This window comes from Sylvia atricapilla, chromosome 17, assembly GCF_009819655.1.
Source record: "Sylvia atricapilla isolate bSylAtr1 chromosome 17, bSylAtr1.pri, whole genome shotgun sequence".
Classification (NCBI taxonomy): Eukaryota; Metazoa; Chordata; class Aves; order Passeriformes; family Sylviidae; genus Sylvia; species Sylvia atricapilla.
The window spans coordinates 10,318,243-10,335,989 of NC_089156.1; the positions used below are offsets into that span (position 1 = coordinate 10,318,243).

Consider the following 17,747-nt stretch of genomic DNA (forward strand, 5'->3'; position numbering starts at 1 on the left):
CCGCCCCGCGCCGCCGCTCCGCCCGGGGGCTGCGGGACCCCCGCCGCCGGAGCGCGGTCCCGCCGGAGCCTTGCCCGCGCACGGGGCAGGGCGCGGAGCCGGCCGAGCCCCGAGCGGACGCGGGTTAAGCGGAGGCGGCGCGGCGGGGCCGCTCTCCGGGCCGGGTGTCCCGCAGCCCCCGGAGCGGGCGCGGGGTGTGCTGTCCCCCTCCCTGGTCACCCGGCGCTGCCCCGGGCGGCGCGGACCCTCCGGACTACGAGTCCCGTGCTGCCCCGCGCGGCGCGCTGACGTCACACGCCGCGCTGTCCTTAGCCCGCGCACCCGGATGTGAGTCCCTTTTGCTCCCCCGGAAGGTGAGGATGGCGGAGCTGCCGCGGTCGGCGCCGGGCCCGCCGCGCTCCATCCGCCGCCATCCGCCCGCCGGCGGCCCCGCCGCGGTCATGGCAGCGGCGCGGCAGCCTCGGGGAGCGGCGGGGGAGCCCGGATGGGCGCGGGGGTAGGGAGGAGCGGGAGTTTCGCGGGTCCGAGCGGACCAGGCCGTGGGATGCGGAGGCCGCGCCGGAGCCTCCCGGGAGTTGGGCTGCGGCTGGACGGGGAAGGCCGCTGGGGCAGGGCCCGGCAGCTCAGCGGTGCCGGGACCGAGGCGGCTGCAGGCTCGGGAAGTGTTTGCGTCTCCTCGGGCTTCCCACCGAGGAGCGCCTGGATGTGCGCTGGAGCTGTTGTAACCAGCGTGCAGGAGCATTTTAAGTCATATAGAGGCGTACGGGGTGCCGGGCTTGGTCAGCAACGGCTGGAGGAGGCGGCTGACAGCTACTAGAAAGGTGTGAAAGATGGTTTGGATACTTTTATTTTTATTTTCTCTGCTCTGTAACGAGCTCCAACCCCTGCTGTCTGTGATCGCAGATGGCGGGTGAGAAGGCGCCGGAGAAGAAGCCAGGTGAGAAGAAGCCGGGCAAGAAGAAGGCAGGGGGGAAGAAGCCGGCGGAGCAGAAGCCAAGCCAGAAAGCTGCAGGGGACAAGAAGAAGAGGGTGAAGAAGTACCATGCCAGCCGTAACCCCGTCCTGGCCCGGGGCATCGGGAGATATTCCCGCTCTGCCATGTATGCCAGGAAAGCCCTGTACAAGCGCAAGTACACGGCCCCAGAGACAAAGGTATGGCGAGAAGCACTGGCAGAATGATCACATTTGTCGTGGTGCCTTTGGTTTGAAATGGGCTCAGTTTTCCTTGTTCTTTACACACAGATAGAGAAGAAGAAGAAGGAGATGCCCCGTGCCACCATCACTAAGCCAGTGGGTGGAGACAAGAACGGAGGCAGCCGGGTGGTTAAGATCCGGAAAATGGTATGGAAGAGCACTGGGATGCTCGAGGCTTGGTCCAGGGTGGTGTGGGTGGGTGGTTTAAGCTGGGTGATGAACTTTGTGGTGTAGACGTGATGTAGGGGCCTCATCCTGTGTGCTGTGCTTTCTTTGAGTACAGACCCAGTCTTCCTGGGAGATGGTAGGAATTTAGGTGGGAATTCTCTGTCCCGTGTGTTGCTGTGCTGAGGTGGGAGCACACACAAATACAGAGCTGGACACAAAAATATTCCAAAATATTCAGTGTGTCCCCAAGCACCGCCTGCAGCAGAAATCCTTCAGAAAGCTGAACTTCAGGGAAGTGGGGGAGAACCTTTTTGAGGAGTTGCTGTGCCGTGAGACACCGGTGTCACAAGCTGTTTGTGCTCTGCTCCCAGCCCAGGTACTACCCCACAGAGGACGTTCCCAGGAAGCTGCTGAGCCATGGCAAGAAGCCGTTCTGCGAGCACAAGCGGCGCCTGCGGGCCTCCATCACCCCCGGCACGGTGCTGATCCTGCTCACCGGCCGGCACCGCGGCAAGGTGGGCACAGCTCCTGGCACAGCTCCTGGCACGAGGCTTCGGCAGCACTGCAGACACCCTGACTCTCCTAGATGATCCTGCTTTGCCACTGGGTTTAAATCTGTGGTGTCTGTCTGGGTGTTTTCCTTGTCCAGACTTTAGGAGGGGCAGAGGTGTGATGTTTGTTAAATTCAGGTTGTTCTTCTGCACAGAGCTGAAAGTAAATCGAGCACAGCCAGGTGTTTGGATAAAATGCAAGGATCTTGCTGCAGTGCCTGTTCCTGTTGCTGCTCCTATAAAGACAAAATTTTCTCCTACAGCAGTTACTGGAAAGGAAAAATTAGAGTTTTACTCTTGATCTCATTAGCAGGGATTGTTATATTGGGTTCTCCATCCTCAGGATGGTCACCAACACAACTGGCATCCTTTATTTTCCAGAATTCTCCGTCTTTGATGTCCTTGATTCCATAAAGAATGCTGTCAGAGAAAGAAACCTTGACCAGAAGGAACAAAACAAACTGGGGCGGGGGAGGTGGCTCTGACTGTGTGAAGTTATAGGGTCCTTGTGGTGGTTATCCAATTCCTGCCTGTAACTCATACAGAAGTTTTATGTGCTGGGATGGCTGTAGGATGGGGGACGAGTAAAAGTGGAGTAATTGGCTTTGCTCAGCTTTGAGAGATAAAGCTGATGGAGCGTCACGCTCAGGTGGAGATGAGGTATCTGGAAGTGCTGGAGCTTGGATCACAAAGCAGCTCCTCAGGTGGCACAGCTGACCCACACCTGGAGCACTGTCAGTGCTTGTACCAGTAACAGAGGCACAATCCCAGTTTGGCTGTGGTATGGGAGTACTGGGACCTGAACATTGATGTCCCATCTCATTTCTTTACAGCGCGTTGTGTTCCTGAAGCAGCTTGATACTGGCCTTCTGCTTGTGACAGGTAAAAAAAAATTATTTAAACACAGTATTTTTGTTTTGGGGGGGTTCTTTTGTGTTTTTAAAGTTTAAAGGTTTGTCTCTGGGTCAGTCGCACAACAGATCTGCACATGTTTGGTTTGGCACATCAGTGGGGAATCACATTTTGGTGGAGTCACCCCCCCAGAAGGTGTCCAAGGAACAACTGAATGTGGCACTCAGTGCTCTGCTCTAGTTGACAATGTGGTGATCAGTCAAAAGTTGGACTTGACCATCTTGGAGATCTTTTCCAACCATAATAATTATGTCATTTGTGACTTTGCAGGGAGGTGGAGGGGAGATAATTAAGCTTCAGTATCTGACTGCTTGGAAGAGCTCAGGAAGGAGATTTGTGTATTTCTAGAGGGCTTTGACTGTTGAGATTTTAGCTGTGGGCAACTCTAAAGGAACTGGTCATGTAGAACAAGAACTCAGCTTCAAGGCACTGGTTTTCTAGAAAAGCTGACCTTATTCTCTCTTGTATTCTTTGCTTTCAGGCCCCCTGGCTGTCAACCGTGTCCCTCTGCGCAGAGCCCACCAGAAATTCGTTATTGCCACATCCACAAAGGTGGATCTCACTGGGGTGAAAATTCCCAAGCATCTCACTGATTCCTACTTCAAGAAGAAGAGGCTGCGGAAGCCCAAGCACCAGGAAGGAGAGATCTTTGACACTGAGAAAGAAGTAAGGGACAGGGTGGTTCTTCTTTCTCAATGCTCCAGGCTGGGCTGGAAAGGGGGAATTAGCAGGAAAAGCACAGGTGGAATTTAAGAGATCACTATTAAAGGGAGGTGATGCCATTAAAATTAAGTAAAAAAAAAAAACTTTTAATTTGAGGATTTTTCTCAGAGGAGAAGGAGTTACTATTCCAGTTAAATGTCTTTTTTGACCAAGAAATGCTGTCACTATGTCGACTCCAAGGGGTGCTTCAGTTCTTCACCACCTTCCCATTATGGAGAACAAATGGGGGAAAGATCTTAAAAATCCCAAAACTCAGGGTTTGCCTTGAATTTTCTCCTCTCTCTAAAGGACTCTGCAGTTCCTCCCAGGATCTGACTGTTGTTCTTTGTGCTTTGCAGAAATACGAGCTGACGGAGCAGCGCAAGGTCGACCAGAAGGCCGTGGATTCCCAGATCCTGGCACGGATCAAGAAGGTGCCTCAGCTCCGGGGCTACCTGCGCTCCACATTCTCTCTCTCAAATGGAGTTTATCCTCACAAATTGGTGTTCTGAGCCTTCTGGAAGCACCACATTAAACTCCAAGGGAAAAAAAAAAGCAAGGGTTTGTGGTGTGTTCATTGCAGTCTGTCACAGCAGGTGTTGCACGGTTCTTGCAGTGCTTCTTGCTGTGGGGTGGAACTCTGAGGGGCTGTAGGTAGTGACCAGAATTTGGAGTGTAAGCAAAGTTTGGGGTGTAGGAGTTTTGGCTGTTCTGGTTTTGTGGTGGTTGTTGGATTTCTTTAACTATTTAGCATAAACAGGAATTCAGCTTCCTTAACTCTGAACAAGGTGGGAAGGGATCCTGAAGAGATTTTGCTTTGGGAATAGCAGCTAATGCTGGGCTGATACAGTGCAGGATAAAATCTGGATAAAATATGTCTGTGCTGAACCTCAGCAGATAACTTCTTAGAGGTATTCCAGGAGCTATGCTTTGATTTTGAAGTGGAAATGCTGGGAATACTCCACAGTTTTGCAGGATAAAAGGTGCATGGAGAAGGTAAGTGCTGTGTTAAACTCAGCAGAAATCAATGCTCTTAACACAAACCAGGGATGTACAGTTCACCAAGTCTGGCACTCTGGAGCTCTTCCTCAGCCAGACTTCTGCAGGAATCCAGGTTTATGTAACTGCACCATCTGTCTGCCCAGTAATTCTGAGCTGAGGTAGCCAACAGGGTTAGACTTGACAAGAAATAGAGATTTCATCACATTTACCCAGGCTCCATGAAAATGGGATAGGAAAGAGCAATACAACCCTCCCTGAGATGGAAGCCATGCTCAGTGGAGAAGAGGAATTTGGCTTGGAGTGCTCCAGGGGCAGTGAAAGAACTTGGACACCTGTGGAGTACCTGGCTTGCACCAAGGGCCTGCAGTCTGCTGCTGGTGGGTGTTGAATTTTATGTCTGGAAGCAAAAGCACTGGGCACTCCCACCACCTTCCTGTTGATAATTAACAGGCTGGGAGAGCTCAGAGGTGTCAGCCTGGAGAACAAGGCTCCAGGGAGACCTTAAAGCCCGTTGTAGTGTCGAGACTTCAGGAGACCTGGAAAGGCACTTGGGACGAGGCCTGGATTGACAAGACACAGGTAATGGCTTCCCTCTGCCAGAGGCAGGGTTAGATGGGATATTGGGAAGGAATTCCTGTGAGGGTGGGGAGGCCCCGGCCCAGGTTTGCCCAGAGAAGCCGTGGCTGCCCCTGGATTCCTGGAAGTGTCGAAGGTCAGGTTGGACAGGGCTTGGAGCAGCCTGGGATGGTGGGACAGGATGAGCTGTAAGGTCTCGAAGCCAAACCAGGCTGGAATTCTCTGAAGTGTCGGTGAGGCTCAGCAGAGGGAGGCAGTGAGCTGCCTCTGTCCCGTGTGGAATTCCCGGCCTGGCTGGGAGGTGTCTCGTGCTGTGTTCTGCCCTGTGTTCTTTATTTTCCCTGCCACTGGAGTTTTGTCTGTGATTGGTTGGTTACATCTTCTCTTTTCTGTGGTTTGCTGGATAATGGGATTAATCAGAGGTTTTTAAGTTAAAGGGAATTTTTCCTGCAGTTCTGGGAATGGCCTGTTGATATAAATCAGCTTGAAAAAGATACAGAAGGGTGGTACACATCTGCCTGCTACTCCTAAGGTAGGTCTAAGAAAAACCTTAACCAAATATGCTTAAAAAGTTCACTTAAATTAAGAACTGTGTGTGGGAATGCTGAAATGGGGAAAGCCCTATCCAGGAAGGAGAATCAGAAGGGTTTGTATGAGCATGGGGTATTGTAGTCTGCAACCCCAAATTCAGTGACACTTGTGCTCCTGAGAGAAAACTGCAGGATGTGTTAATGCTCCAGTCTTTCCCTTGCCTCTGGGAGGGGGGAAGTTGCAGTAACAAAATAGCCCCAAAACCAGTGGGGTGTGGAGATCCAACGGTGTTCCCTGGAATTCCTGGTTGCTCTGTCACATTCCTGCTTTGTGGATCAGGAGGCATCTGGAACCATCGACTTTATGTGCTGGGAGGGGAGGTTTGTCTGCCAGTGTGCTGTCAGGAAGTGATTTGGAAATGGGGGTTGGTTGTCAGCAGTTGCTGGTCTGGAGCAGTGGCCTCACGTGCTGCCATTGCCCTGTTCCTGTCACCTGTGTGACAAGGTGGTGACAGTAACACACCCTGCAAGGTGGGCAGGGAAGGAGGAAGGGAGGGAGGAATCCCTGAGAGCTGAGCTGAGTCACTGGCCCAGCTGGATGCCAGTGTCACACCAAGGGATGTGGGAGCAGGGGAAATTGGAACACCAAATCCTCCCTTCCCGGGGCTGAGCAGCTCCTCAGGTTTGCTGCAGGAAATGGAGGTGGCAAAACCCTCGTATTCCATAAGGAGAGGCAGCCAGTGATCAGCTGTGATGTGTCTGTTTCCAGCCTCCCAAATATTTCCCCTGAGTTCTGTGAAATCTGCCTCTTTTCTGACAAACCTGCAGGGTGAGGGATGGAAAACAGGAAAAACGAGGCCTGTGCAGGTGACCAGCACAGAGGGATTTTTTAATCCAGATAATGCTGGCCCCTACCTGAGCCCAACTTGCAGCACATAAAGAGCCTTTGTGTGTGTTCTGGCTGTCCCCAGCATTTCCCATTCCCAGCATGTGAACAGTTCTAGCTGGGCTCGCTGAGTCACTGCTTTTTCCTGGGCAGCCCCCACAGAAGAAGCCAGAGACATCCAAAGCCTCCATCACCCAATGAAAAGTGCTGGAGATGTGCAGCTCCAAAAATAGTGACAGCCTCAACCACAGCAGCACTTCATTAGCATCAAATGTGCTCTTTGCTTCAGCTGCCTAATAAAGTGATATGTAATTATAATAAAGCATCCTTTGGAGAGGAAAGAGAGGGATGTTGGCTTTCCCAGGGAATTGATAATAAGATGTGATGCCTTGTTATCTCCAGGCACCTATTTTTACCTGTCAGCTGTGCAGTGACCTGGTGGCTGCAGTTCCAGCCCAGTGAGGCTCTGTCCAGCTGCCACAGCCAGCAGTGGGCTCAGGGAGGCAGCCACTGCCTTTGCCTCTGGAATGAGAATCCTTCTGGCACCGGGATCCTCAGGAGAAACTGAGGCTGATCTGCAAGACAAAGTCCTTTCCAGTGCCAGGTTTGTTACTGAGCATTTCAGCTGTGACACTCTCAGGTTTAACCTTAATTAAGAGAGGATGCTCTGGCTGGAGTGTGAAGGTGCTTTTATGGGACTCCCACACTTTCTGGGCCAAGTGGTGAGGAAAATTTGCCAAATTCCCAGATGTCTGGGGACTGGCTGCTCAGTTCACCTGTGCTGTAGGACATGCCTTGTCATGAAGGAGAGGCTGAACCTTTTTATCCCAGCATATTTCCACCTGATTCCTGTCCTTCCCTCTCCTCAGGGTTCAGAACAGTTGCAAAGAAATTCACTGTGGATGTCCCCACGAGCTCAATAAAGAATAATCAAATAAATGCCAATCCCAGGGATACACCATAAAGAGCTGCTCCTGTCCTGGTTTGGGAAGAGGATCTGAAGTTCCCAGCCACTGTTTACCTGTTAATTGGATTTCTCCTGTTCTCCTCCATTGCAGCCTGCGCTGAGCACTTGACAACTCATTGCTTAAGCAATTAGAGCAATTAAATCCTTATTTTCATAAGGATCTTCTTCATAATAGTACTTGTTATGTTTTGTTCTGGAAGCCACTGGTTGAGCAAAGCCAGGCAGTGCCTGAGTCACTGCAGAGGGTGGGTCTGGGATGGCTGCATGTGGAATTTGACATGGATGCCATGCATCAACCAGGACATTTTTCTTGATTTAGTTACTTTTTAATTATTTGTTTGCTGTTTGGGGTGTTTAGATTAGAGCAGTCTGAACCCTCTCCCAGATATCAGTCAAACCCCATTTTTGTCAGCTGGCTGGCTTTATTTTTTTCACTTTATCTGGTTTTTTCTCCCCATTATTCCAGTGTTTATCTCAGGGGAAATGACTTTGCATGATGGATTGCACACCAAGCCAGCAGCTTCTCTGACCTAAGCATGGTTCACACTCCATCAGACATAAACACTTATTAGTTGTAATAGGGATGAGGAGAGAGGAAGCACAGTAGTCAAAATAAGACTTGAGATGAAAGAAATTCAATGGTTTTTTCCCCAGCAATATTGATTTTCTGTGTGATCTTGAGCAAGTTGCTTATTTTCAGAGAGGTCTGTGCTCACATACTGCAGAAAGCAGAAATACTTTCTCACGTCTGGTCTCAAGAAGTGTTTTCAACTTGAGAAAATGGAAAATTTATGTCCATTTTCTGAAGGACATAAAAGAATAAGCAGTCTCTGCTTGGCTGACACTGAGAGGGGACCTGATCCATTAATCTGATCTTGTTCTATGAGATCATATCAACATTTCAGACTAAAAAATACAGAAGTTGTGCTGTGTTGAAGACTGGAACAGGTGGCACAAAGAATAAATGTTCTCCTAGTCCTATTTATCAGTTTTAATGTCATTTTTTGCAGAATTTAGGCTGGTTTATTTGTACAGGGCAGCAGAGCTCAAAGATTCAGAGGCTCTGAAGCCATTGGGTGTTTCTGCAGTTGCCCAATTAGCAGTTCCTGGTGCTTTGCCTGCAGATTGGTTTTAATGATAATCACAACCAGCTTCTCATATTTTACATCTGCTGAGCCCTTTGGCCTTGTGACACCCAGCACAGGTCAAAAACTGCCACGAGAACACCAAGAAACCACACAAAGGTAAAATGATTTCTCCAATCCACTGGAACAAACCAGTGGGATGCAGAGAACCACCCCAAGGAGGACAAGGAAAGGCTCTAAACCTCATGGAGAAAATAAAGAAAATAAACCAGAAGCAATTTCATCTTCATCCCTTTTGTCAGTCCTAGTGGATGTGGAGATTTTCCACTGGCCTGACAGATGCCTTAGGATGTGATTGTTTTTAAAATTAAGGTTTTCTGCTATCACCATGTGCTGTACATGGGATCCTGTTGTTCAAAATGGCCATTTGGACAAGAGGAAATAAAACCCAAAACAAAATGTACAAAAGCAGTCCTTGGTTCACAAGGGAGGAAGAGCATTTTTTAGAATAAGGCCCTAAAAAGAGTGATGCACCCTTACAATGATGGCACCATTCAAATTTCTGGTGAGAGTGTCCTGCTGAGCTGAAAGGAAAAAATCTCTTTTGTGGAATTTCATAGAAATTGGCAGGGAACCAGAATTCTTCCTTCAGGAAAACACACACACAAAAAATTGAACAAATGTCCCTGAGGAATCAGGGAACTGAAAACACAGTGACTCCTGCTCAAAGGAGAGGCACAAGGCAGAGCTCCTGTGCACTGCACATCATCCACATGGCTTCTCTGGGGCCTGACAAAGTGCAAAAAGGCCACTGGAAACCTGGAGCTTTGTGTTTGTGGAAGAGAAAAAAGCCAAACACATGCCCAGAGCAGGGGCACACAGAGGGAGAAAAAGGAAAACTGCCTTTTGAGGCTGCTGATGCAAGAGAAACTTCGAGAGGGTTGGGTTTTTTGTGGTTTTTTTTTTTTTTTTTTTTTTTTTTTTTTTCAAATCCTGGCTTCAGTCAAAGCACTGAGCATAAAAATGTGTGGTTTATTTAATCCAACACTCCAGGAAAGACTTGCCTGCTTTGTAATTAAACAGAACTTCATCAAGGCAATGTCTCACATCATTCTGTAACTGCCTTCTAACACAGACAACCCATTAATCCCCAAACTGCCTGGCAGCTTGAATAAAAAATAGAATTAAAATAATACAAATAAGAGCACAAATTGTGTGGTTTGGGCTCCCTTGAAATAACTGCTGATTTCACAAGTGCCTGAGAAGGGTGTCCCAGTGTGAGCCAGGCAGTGCAGCTGCTCCTGGGGATTTATAATTCTCATTAGAATTTCTATCACTCTTCCCATCCTGTCACCCTGAGCTTCAACGTTTCGTGTCATTCAATTGCCACCACCCCAAGCCTGGGCAGAGTGGGTAATCAAGCCTAAAAAATGGCTTTTTGATGTGTTTGTCAGGCCCAATCAAGAGCCACAGAATAACAGAATGGAGCCCAGCACACAAAATGTGGTCCCTGTGCTGCAGGAGGGCTGGGCTGGTGTCACCTGTCTGGGAAATGATAATCTCATGAAGGGGGTGATGCTGGTGGCCTTGGGTGGCTGACAGCACTGCTCTGGTTCTCCTGCTGATTAATTGATTGGTGGGGTTGTTTTAGTTGAAGTTTTGTTCTTCCTGGTTCTCTGTAGGCTGCTCGTGATGTTCCTTTTAAAGAAACACTGTGCTGTTGTTAAGCATGAAGTGAAGGTTTATAAAACAATTCCTATTCCCTGTCAGGACCAGGATTTTATAAGCACAGGACATTTCACTGCAGCACCATAAACTCTCCTCTACCACATCACAAATGAAGAAACTCTCCTGCCTGTAGCAGCATGAAAAGATTTTCAACCCTCCTGGCTTCACCCGGGGGCCAGTCCAGCCTAAATGTGGAATGATGAATTATTTGGCCTTTCCTGGTTTGTGCCATCTGGCTGGAAGAGGGAAAAATAGGTGAGTCAGAGAGAGCATAAAAGGACTGCACCTCTCACATAAATCAGCAGCATTCCAAACCACAGCACACATCTCCAGGCTCTCCTGTTTGTTTCCCTCGTATTTATATTCTGTCAAATCGTTCACTCGCTGGGACTTTATTGTATAATAGTTATTACTCTTCTTTTAAAAGCAGATCCTTGGCTGGAAAAAGAGGAAAGAGACACTGGAAAGAACAAGAGAAATGCTGCAAGAAAGAAAGGAAAGGGAGGAAGGCTCCATGGGAAGAACACCTTTGGAGATGGGGGCACTTAGAGCTGCAAGACAGCACCACACAGAGAGCAAAATTGCTCTTCCCAGGGGAAAACCATTCCACTTATTCCACTTTGCACAGCTTGGCTTCAGTTCTCAATTAGTGGCTTTCAGTTTTAGCTTTGTTTTGAATGCCTGTCACCACTGAAGAGAAAATCAGCACAGACTAACATTTGCTCAGGCCAGGGATTCACTGCACTGCCTCCCCTTGTCAGAAAAAAGGGTTGGTAGTGCTGCAATGCCAGTGCAGACCTGCTAATTAGGAACTCACGCTCTTGCATCTGATTTATGAATTGCAAGTAAAAGACAGTGATGAAACTTCAAACGCCACCTCATTTCAAATCCTGTTTTCCCTCTTTTCTTTGATGTCCTGTTGGTTCTCCAGACACACCTTCCACTATCCTGGGTTGTTCCAAGCCCTCTCCAACCTGGCCCTGGACAAGGAAATTGTCCCAATTGATACTTTTCCCCCTGGAATGTTACATTGCAAATGTCAACATTTTGGCTTTTTATTCTGATTATAAATCAGAATAAAATGTTTACATTTTTAGGACACATTCTATGAAGCTCTGCCCAGATCTCAGCTTTGCCAATGTGTGCATGGAGCTGTCTGGGTGGGGAGAGAGAACTTTTCCAGGGATATCAGTTCTGGAATTTGGCCATTACAGCTCTTGTTCAGGGTGAAGTAACAGGAATTTCCTGTGTGTTTCAACCAATCCCTGTTTGAGGGAATCCCTCAAACACAGGGATTGCAGGGTTAGTATTTCAACCAACTCACTTGGGAAATCAGAGAAAATTCTTGAAATACAAATGTAGACACACTCAAATTATTTCTTGATAGGCTAAGAGAAAACCAGGCTATGACACTTTCCAAGGGTTTTAAATAAAACTTTAAGTAAAAGATGGGGTAAATTTGAAGCCAGAGATGCCACCTTGTCACATTTATATGTTTACAATGTTGAGCAGAATACTGTACCAGATTCTTTTTTTCATTTATTTATCCCTCGTGTTACTGCACCAGTTTTCAGAGAGGTTGAATTTTAAAACAGCACAGAATAGCTGTATTTAAACCTACCTATTTTTGGATGGTAATAATGAGTCTTCTGAGACATTCGAGATTCAAAAATTCAGGACAACCACTCAGGGATCTGCTCAGCTCCCAACCACTCTTCCTCACTGATGGGCAGCATTTAGGTACTTCCAGAAAAGGCTGCTGGAGTAAGAAAATGAGACCTGAAATTAGGGAGAGCGCTGCTAAATGCCAACACCTCAAGGGAGCAGGAGATCCCAAAGCAAAGATCAGGCTTCCAACTTTCCAAGTTTGAAAGGACAGGGATTATTACTTAGTGCAGAGATGGCGGGGAGGAGCTCTGGTCACAGCCCTCACGGGTGAGGAGAGGGAGGAAATAAACTCTTCTTGTGGCTGCAACAGCTGGAAAGGTAAATGGAAAAGGTTAAATTGCAACAGCACAGGTTCAGTTATGAATTAGGAAACTCCCTAAAGGTAAAGACAATTCAACAGTGGAAGAAACTGATCAGAGAAGCTGTGGCTGCCCCTGGATCCCTGGAAGTGTCCAAGGTGAGGTTGGACAGAGCTTGGAGCCACCTGGGATGGTGGAAGGTGTCCCTGCCCATGGCAGGGGCTGGAATGGGATGGGCTTTAAGGTCCCTTCTAACCCAAACCATTTCAGGACTCCCAGATTCTGTGATTCCATAATTTACATTTGCTCCCTGTCCAATTTAAGTAAGGCCATGTTTGCAAGGTAGTGATTCATACTCTTGTTTCCTCTAACCCTTATTCATTTTAATAACAATATCTATTTGTTCTTCCTCCCTCAGGCCCACCTTGCAATCTTCAGCAATTATTGCTCTTCTAAATGAAAAAAAAATGTGAATATTTCCCTTTGCAATTAAAATACATTGCTAAGGTTTGGAATAATTTTATTTCATTGTCTAGTTTCTTCCTTCTCCTCTGTCAAACACTGATTTTTTTCCCCACTTCAGTCCTTTCTAAGTGTTACTTGGAGAAACTGTATTTTTTAATCCCAGATAATGTGCCAAGAAATGCCAGTATTCCTTGGGTAGTGGCCTTATTAATGATGGCATTTGGGCTCCCTAAATAACAAGTACCAGGCAGAGGAGCCAGGATTCAGGGTCTGCAAATCTGGTTACTGCAGACCACACAAAAATAGCAACTTGTTTTTCTTTCTCCCACATTTCTTAATGCCACAGTGGTCACTGAAACTGAAAGTGTCGTTTGTAAATGAACAGAAAGATGCACAGCAAAGCCTTGGGATGAAAAGAGCTCTCCCCACACATAATAGCTGTTAATGTAAAATTAAACTGAAGGGCGAGACAATGTTGCTTTAAATCCCATTACATAATAGGCAAATTCCAAGCAGGAATAGGGAATTTCCATTTGCAGCTCGCAGGAGTGAATTTTTGCCCACAGACCACGAGCATCTTCTGCTAAATCTCATTATCTGTGATGTCCAGAGAAGCACAAGGACACAGGAGACTGCACAGGAGGGAGATGATCCCAAAATCCTGCCACCAGAGGCAGAGGCAACCACAGCAGCTCAACATCTGCTCCAAAATAATGGGAAAAATGCAAAATAAAGGAAGCAAATGAGTGATTTTCTGTCGGAGCCTATTTACAAGCAGAGGGTTTTATTCCTTCAGCTTGATGATCTGTGTCACAAAGTTATTCTGGTCTATTTTTTAAGTCTTCCCATAAAGTAGTCCAAGAGTTCTTTGTAGTTGCTGCTGTACCCCTCTGACTGCACATTGAAGTTGCAGTGGCTGACATTTGCTGGTGACAGGCAGAACACAAATATGATATTTTTTTTTTCATTCCATTACACAACAACTTCTGCAGCAGATGCCAGGCAAACTGCATGGAGTCTGCTGTCTCCAGGACAGCCCCAGCACTGAAAATTCCATGCAGGAAGCTCCATCAGCATTCCATGCTATGTAAGTTTATGGATTGTACAACATATCCTTAATTCCTGAATGGCAGGCACTTCAAAGAATTTAGGAAATTACATTTACCAGTAATTATTTTATTTACCTGCACTGAGGCAGGACAGGGTACATTTCTCAGCTTTATTCCATTGCTTTCATTCAATAACTGCTTTTTAACTTTGAATTGTCAAGTCAATAGAATTCAGAAGAACTCTAAATAAGCAAATCAATAACTATAAAATGGTGAATATCCCTTCAGTTCAGCTTGGGAAGTCTTCCCACAGATTTGGCTAAAAGGAACATTTCCAAAACATCTCCACAACACAGAGGTCAGAGCCAAGGGGGCTGTTTTCACTGGGGGCAGATCAGGTTGTTTCCCACAGAAACCCACATGGATCAGGATCCTTCCTGGGAGAAACTGTCACCAGCCCCCAGACAAAGGACAAATAATTCCCTGCCAAAGAATAATGTGGCCACACACCTCATTCAGTGCCTCACCTGCTATAGAAGCTTCCAGAGCTTCACTCACCTCTCTTGGCTCTGACTCAGCTCCTCATTCCAATAAAAGGCCTTGGCTTGCATCCCAAGGCAGCGGATTGAATCCACAGCCATCTCAAACACGGATTCTCCATCTGGGAGCTGCTGTGGCAGCCACATTCCTCTGGGATAAAGCAGCCCAGGAGGCCTTGGAAAGAGCAGGGGAGAGCTGCAGACAAAGCACTGTGAAATATCCCTTTGGAGAACAGGTACATCCAAACCTTTGGAGAACACTGCAAACCCCTTCTGCCAAAGTCCTTCACCTTGCTTGTGAGGGGAACATCCCATCATGACTCCCAGCCCTGCTGTTTGTGTGGATTTTGTGGGAGATACTCACCTAGCACCGTGATAGTACCACAAGATCCAAATGCTTTTTTGGTGGAATGTTACTCTCACTAAAACACACACACACACTTTGTGTTTCTCTCCCTCTACTCCTCTCACGGTGTGGGTGAATGAAAACAATGTCAGACTCCCACTTGGGAACAAAACAAAAACACCCATGGCTGTCTCCCCATGAAATGTTGTGACTAATCCAGCCCCAGGAGTTTTTCCCTTGCTCCAAGGAACCTTCGGGAGCCGGGCTTATCTCCTCGTGCCAGAACTCAGCTGCCACATCCCAGCTGCCATAAAATCTTCCAATCTCAGCATTCCCTCTCTTCTGAGTTCTCCCAAGGCTCCCATGGGAGGATCAGGGTCTGTCTGCAGCCATTGTTCTCTCTGTCAAGCCTTGACCAAAAATAACAGATGCCCATGAAGTTTCTCCCTCATAAAAACTTTTGATAGCAGCTCTGCACACTCTCCCTGTTTAAAGATTACTGCAGCACAGAGGCAAATAATATCTATTTCTGGAATAAAACCAAGCCTGGAGACTCTTCTACTCTCCAGCTCATGAATAGCAGGGATGTCCTACCAAACAGTGCACAGAGCTATCACACAGATCTCTAAATTACTGCTTGTTTGAACTTACCTGAACCCTGTGTCAACTGAACTGGCCTCAAAAACAAGCTACACAATGGTGTGAGTGCTCACACTGCTGCATCAGTGCTACAAAAGGGCTTTGCATGGGTCCTATGTTGAGTGGTCATCCATTACATGGAAAAAAAATAGTTTCTTCCCAACGAGATTTTATAAGATATAAAGCATTGGTGGTAGATCTTGTTTTACTCCAGCTCTGAATAAGCTTTTCCTGCAACAGCACAGTACATTTGTTTTAATGCACTAATATGTTAAATAATTTAATCTGATCAAACAGGTAAATAAATGCATGGAGCTCTAGCTCTGCTCAGTTGTGCACAGTCACTGCTCCATGAAAAGCAGACACTTGCAATGGGAATCCCCACAGCAATTATCCACTACAACTATTTAACATTTATCACCACATCTCTCTCATTAACATGATTTGTCTCAGCAGCACGTCCTTTGCTGAACATCCAGGTACAGCTGCCTGTGGCACTTTGTGCCTCTGAATGGGTTCAGGGCGAGGTCTGAGTGAACTGAGGGTGAAATTAGGCTGAGGAAGAAGGATCAATTTTCCTTTGGATCCCCTTTCTTCTGCACGTACTGAGGTGTTGCAGCCCTTTTGCTTTACATCCTCTGGAACCTCTAAATCTAGAGGTACAGATTTTAAGGGACATACCTGCTTTGCTCACGAGCCTTTTGGGGAAAACTCCTTGGATTCCTGAAAGATGGTGATGGAGGGTGGCAAGGGGAAGGAAGAAAGGGAAATTATTCTGCGAGGGGACAAATAAATAGGGATGAGCAGAGGTTCGGGAGAGGAGAAACAACCATGAGGGGAACGTGAAGGACCAAGAGGGATCAGTGCTGGAGGGAAATGGGGAGTTTCAGAGGGGCCCAGCAAGTCAAGCCGAGAGGGCTGAGAGGGAAACTGAGGAGAACAGCCCAGAGGGATCAGGGCTCGGTCTCGGTGGCGGGAGGTGAAGGGCTGAGGGAGCAGCCATTGCATGAGGGCGATGCCAAATGTGCGAGGGAGCAGCCATTGCATGAGGGTGAGACCCCGGGGCAGTGCCGAGGGATGAAATGAGGCGCTGAGGGAGCGAGGGGCTGAGGGGAGCGATCCCTGAGGGCTGAGGCGAGGCGCTGAGGGGAGAACACCCGCTGCGGGTGATCCGCTCCCGCCATGAGGCTGAGGCGCTGAGGGGAGAACATCCGCTGCGGGTGATCCGCTCCCGCCATGAGGCTGAGGCGCTGAGGGGAGAACACCCGCTGCGGTTTATGCTCTCTCCCCGCTGTGCGGGCGATCCGCTCTCCGCGGCGCGGCTGAGGCGCTGAGGGGCGATGTGAGCGGGGCGAAGCTCTGAGGGGAGCGCTCCTGGTGTGAGTGAGGCGCTGCGGCCGGTCCAGGTGACCCGCTGTGCCCGGTGCGGTTGCTACACTCCCCGCGGTGCGGGCGAGGCGCTGTGCCCCGTGCGGACGATCCGCCGTGCCCGGTGAGAATGAAGCACACGCGGAGCACACGCGGTACGGGCGAGGCGCTACAGACACCGCCGCCGGTGCGGGCGAGGCGCTGTGGCCCGTGCGGACGATCCGCCGTGCCCGGTGAGAATGAAGCACACGCGGAGCACACGCGGTACGGGCGAGGCGCTACAGACACCGGCGCCGGTGCGGGCGGAGCGGCGGGAGCGGCCCGGGGGCGGAGCTCCGGCGTTTGGGGGCGTGTCCCGGCGCTGGGGGCGGGGCCCCGCGGGCTGGGAGGGGGCCGGGTGTATTGTTCCCCGCGCGGTGCATGCCGGGCCCGCCTCAGCCCCCAACATGGCGTCGCGCTGTCAGCGGTGTGTGTGAGGCGGGCGCGGGACGCGGGGCTGCGGGCGGGCACGGCGGCTCCCGGAGCTCCCCGGAGCGCCGCCGCCGCGGTGGCAACGCGCCGCTCCTCGCTGCTGCCCGCCGCGCCCCGGCTGTCCGGCGCCCAGGCCGCTGGGGACGCGCCTGCCCCCGCCCTGCCCCCGCCATGGGCGGGTAGCGGGACCCGCCTCGCCTCAGCCCTGCGGAGCCCCCCCGCCCTCCGCGCCATGGGGTCCCCGGCGGCTGCCTCGGCGGCCGCCGCCACCGACTCGGCGCAGTGGCTGTCGGTGAAGGAGGAGACCATCTTCCTGCACGACGGGCTGATCCGGGTCACCGACCTGGCCGAGCTGCCCAGCGAGATCATTGGGGTGGCCGAGCCCGGCGACACCGAGCTGGAGGTGAGGCGGCCCCCGGAGCTGAGGGGAGGGACGGGGCAGGGCCGGGCGGTGAGGAGGAGGATGCCCTCGGGAGAGGGGCACGGTGGCAGCGGAGGCCTGAGGCGAGGAGGACGGGGGATGGGAGATGGGGGTGCAGGGAGGATGACTAGGGGAGGATGGGGGGCCGGGATGGAGGACGCTGGATGCGGATGTCGAGTGA

General features: G+C 49.7%; 2 protein-coding genes and 1 long non-coding RNA gene across 6 annotated transcripts in view; all 3 read left to right on the top strand.

Annotated features, from left to right (window-relative positions):
- The first annotated feature begins 226 nt into the window (after positions 1–226).
- Positions 227–4,082, top strand: RPL6 (ribosomal protein L6). Of its 2 annotated transcripts, none has more exons than XM_066331596.1 (7): positions 227–353; positions 904–1,152; positions 1,243–1,341; positions 1,734–1,877; positions 2,747–2,795; positions 3,307–3,491; positions 3,887–4,082. In XM_066331596.1, the coding sequence occupies exons 2-7, from the start codon at positions 904–906 to the stop codon at positions 4,037–4,039; spliced, it is 879 nt and encodes a 292-aa protein (XP_066187693.1). In that variant the 5' UTR covers positions 227–353; the 3' UTR covers positions 4,040–4,082. The 2 variants fall into 2 exon arrangements, with proteins under 2 accessions (XP_066187693.1, XP_066187692.1); XM_066331595.1 differs by lacking the exon at positions 227–353 and adding an exon at positions 667–821.
- A 2,444-nt stretch (positions 4,083–6,526) lies between these two features.
- Positions 6,527–7,645, top strand: LOC136368731 (uncharacterized). The gene is made up of 2 exons (XR_010744903.1): positions 6,527–7,125; positions 7,391–7,645. It is a non-coding gene; the product is annotated as an uncharacterized lncRNA (long non-coding RNA).
- A 9,687-nt stretch (positions 7,646–17,332) lies between these two features.
- HECTD4 (HECT domain E3 ubiquitin protein ligase 4) overlaps positions 17,333–17,747 on the top strand; it is a 66,027-nt gene continuing 65,612 nt past the window's right edge. For 2 of the 3 annotated variants that reach the window (XM_066331598.1, XM_066331599.1), the window contains exon 1: positions 17,340–17,548. In XM_066331598.1, coding sequence (XP_066187695.1) covers positions 17,378–17,548 — 171 coding nt within the window. In that variant the 5' untranslated portion in view covers positions 17,340–17,377. Of the gene's footprint in view, positions 17,549–17,747 lie in introns of all 3 variants that reach the window. The other variant, XM_066331597.1, reaches the window with a different exon arrangement.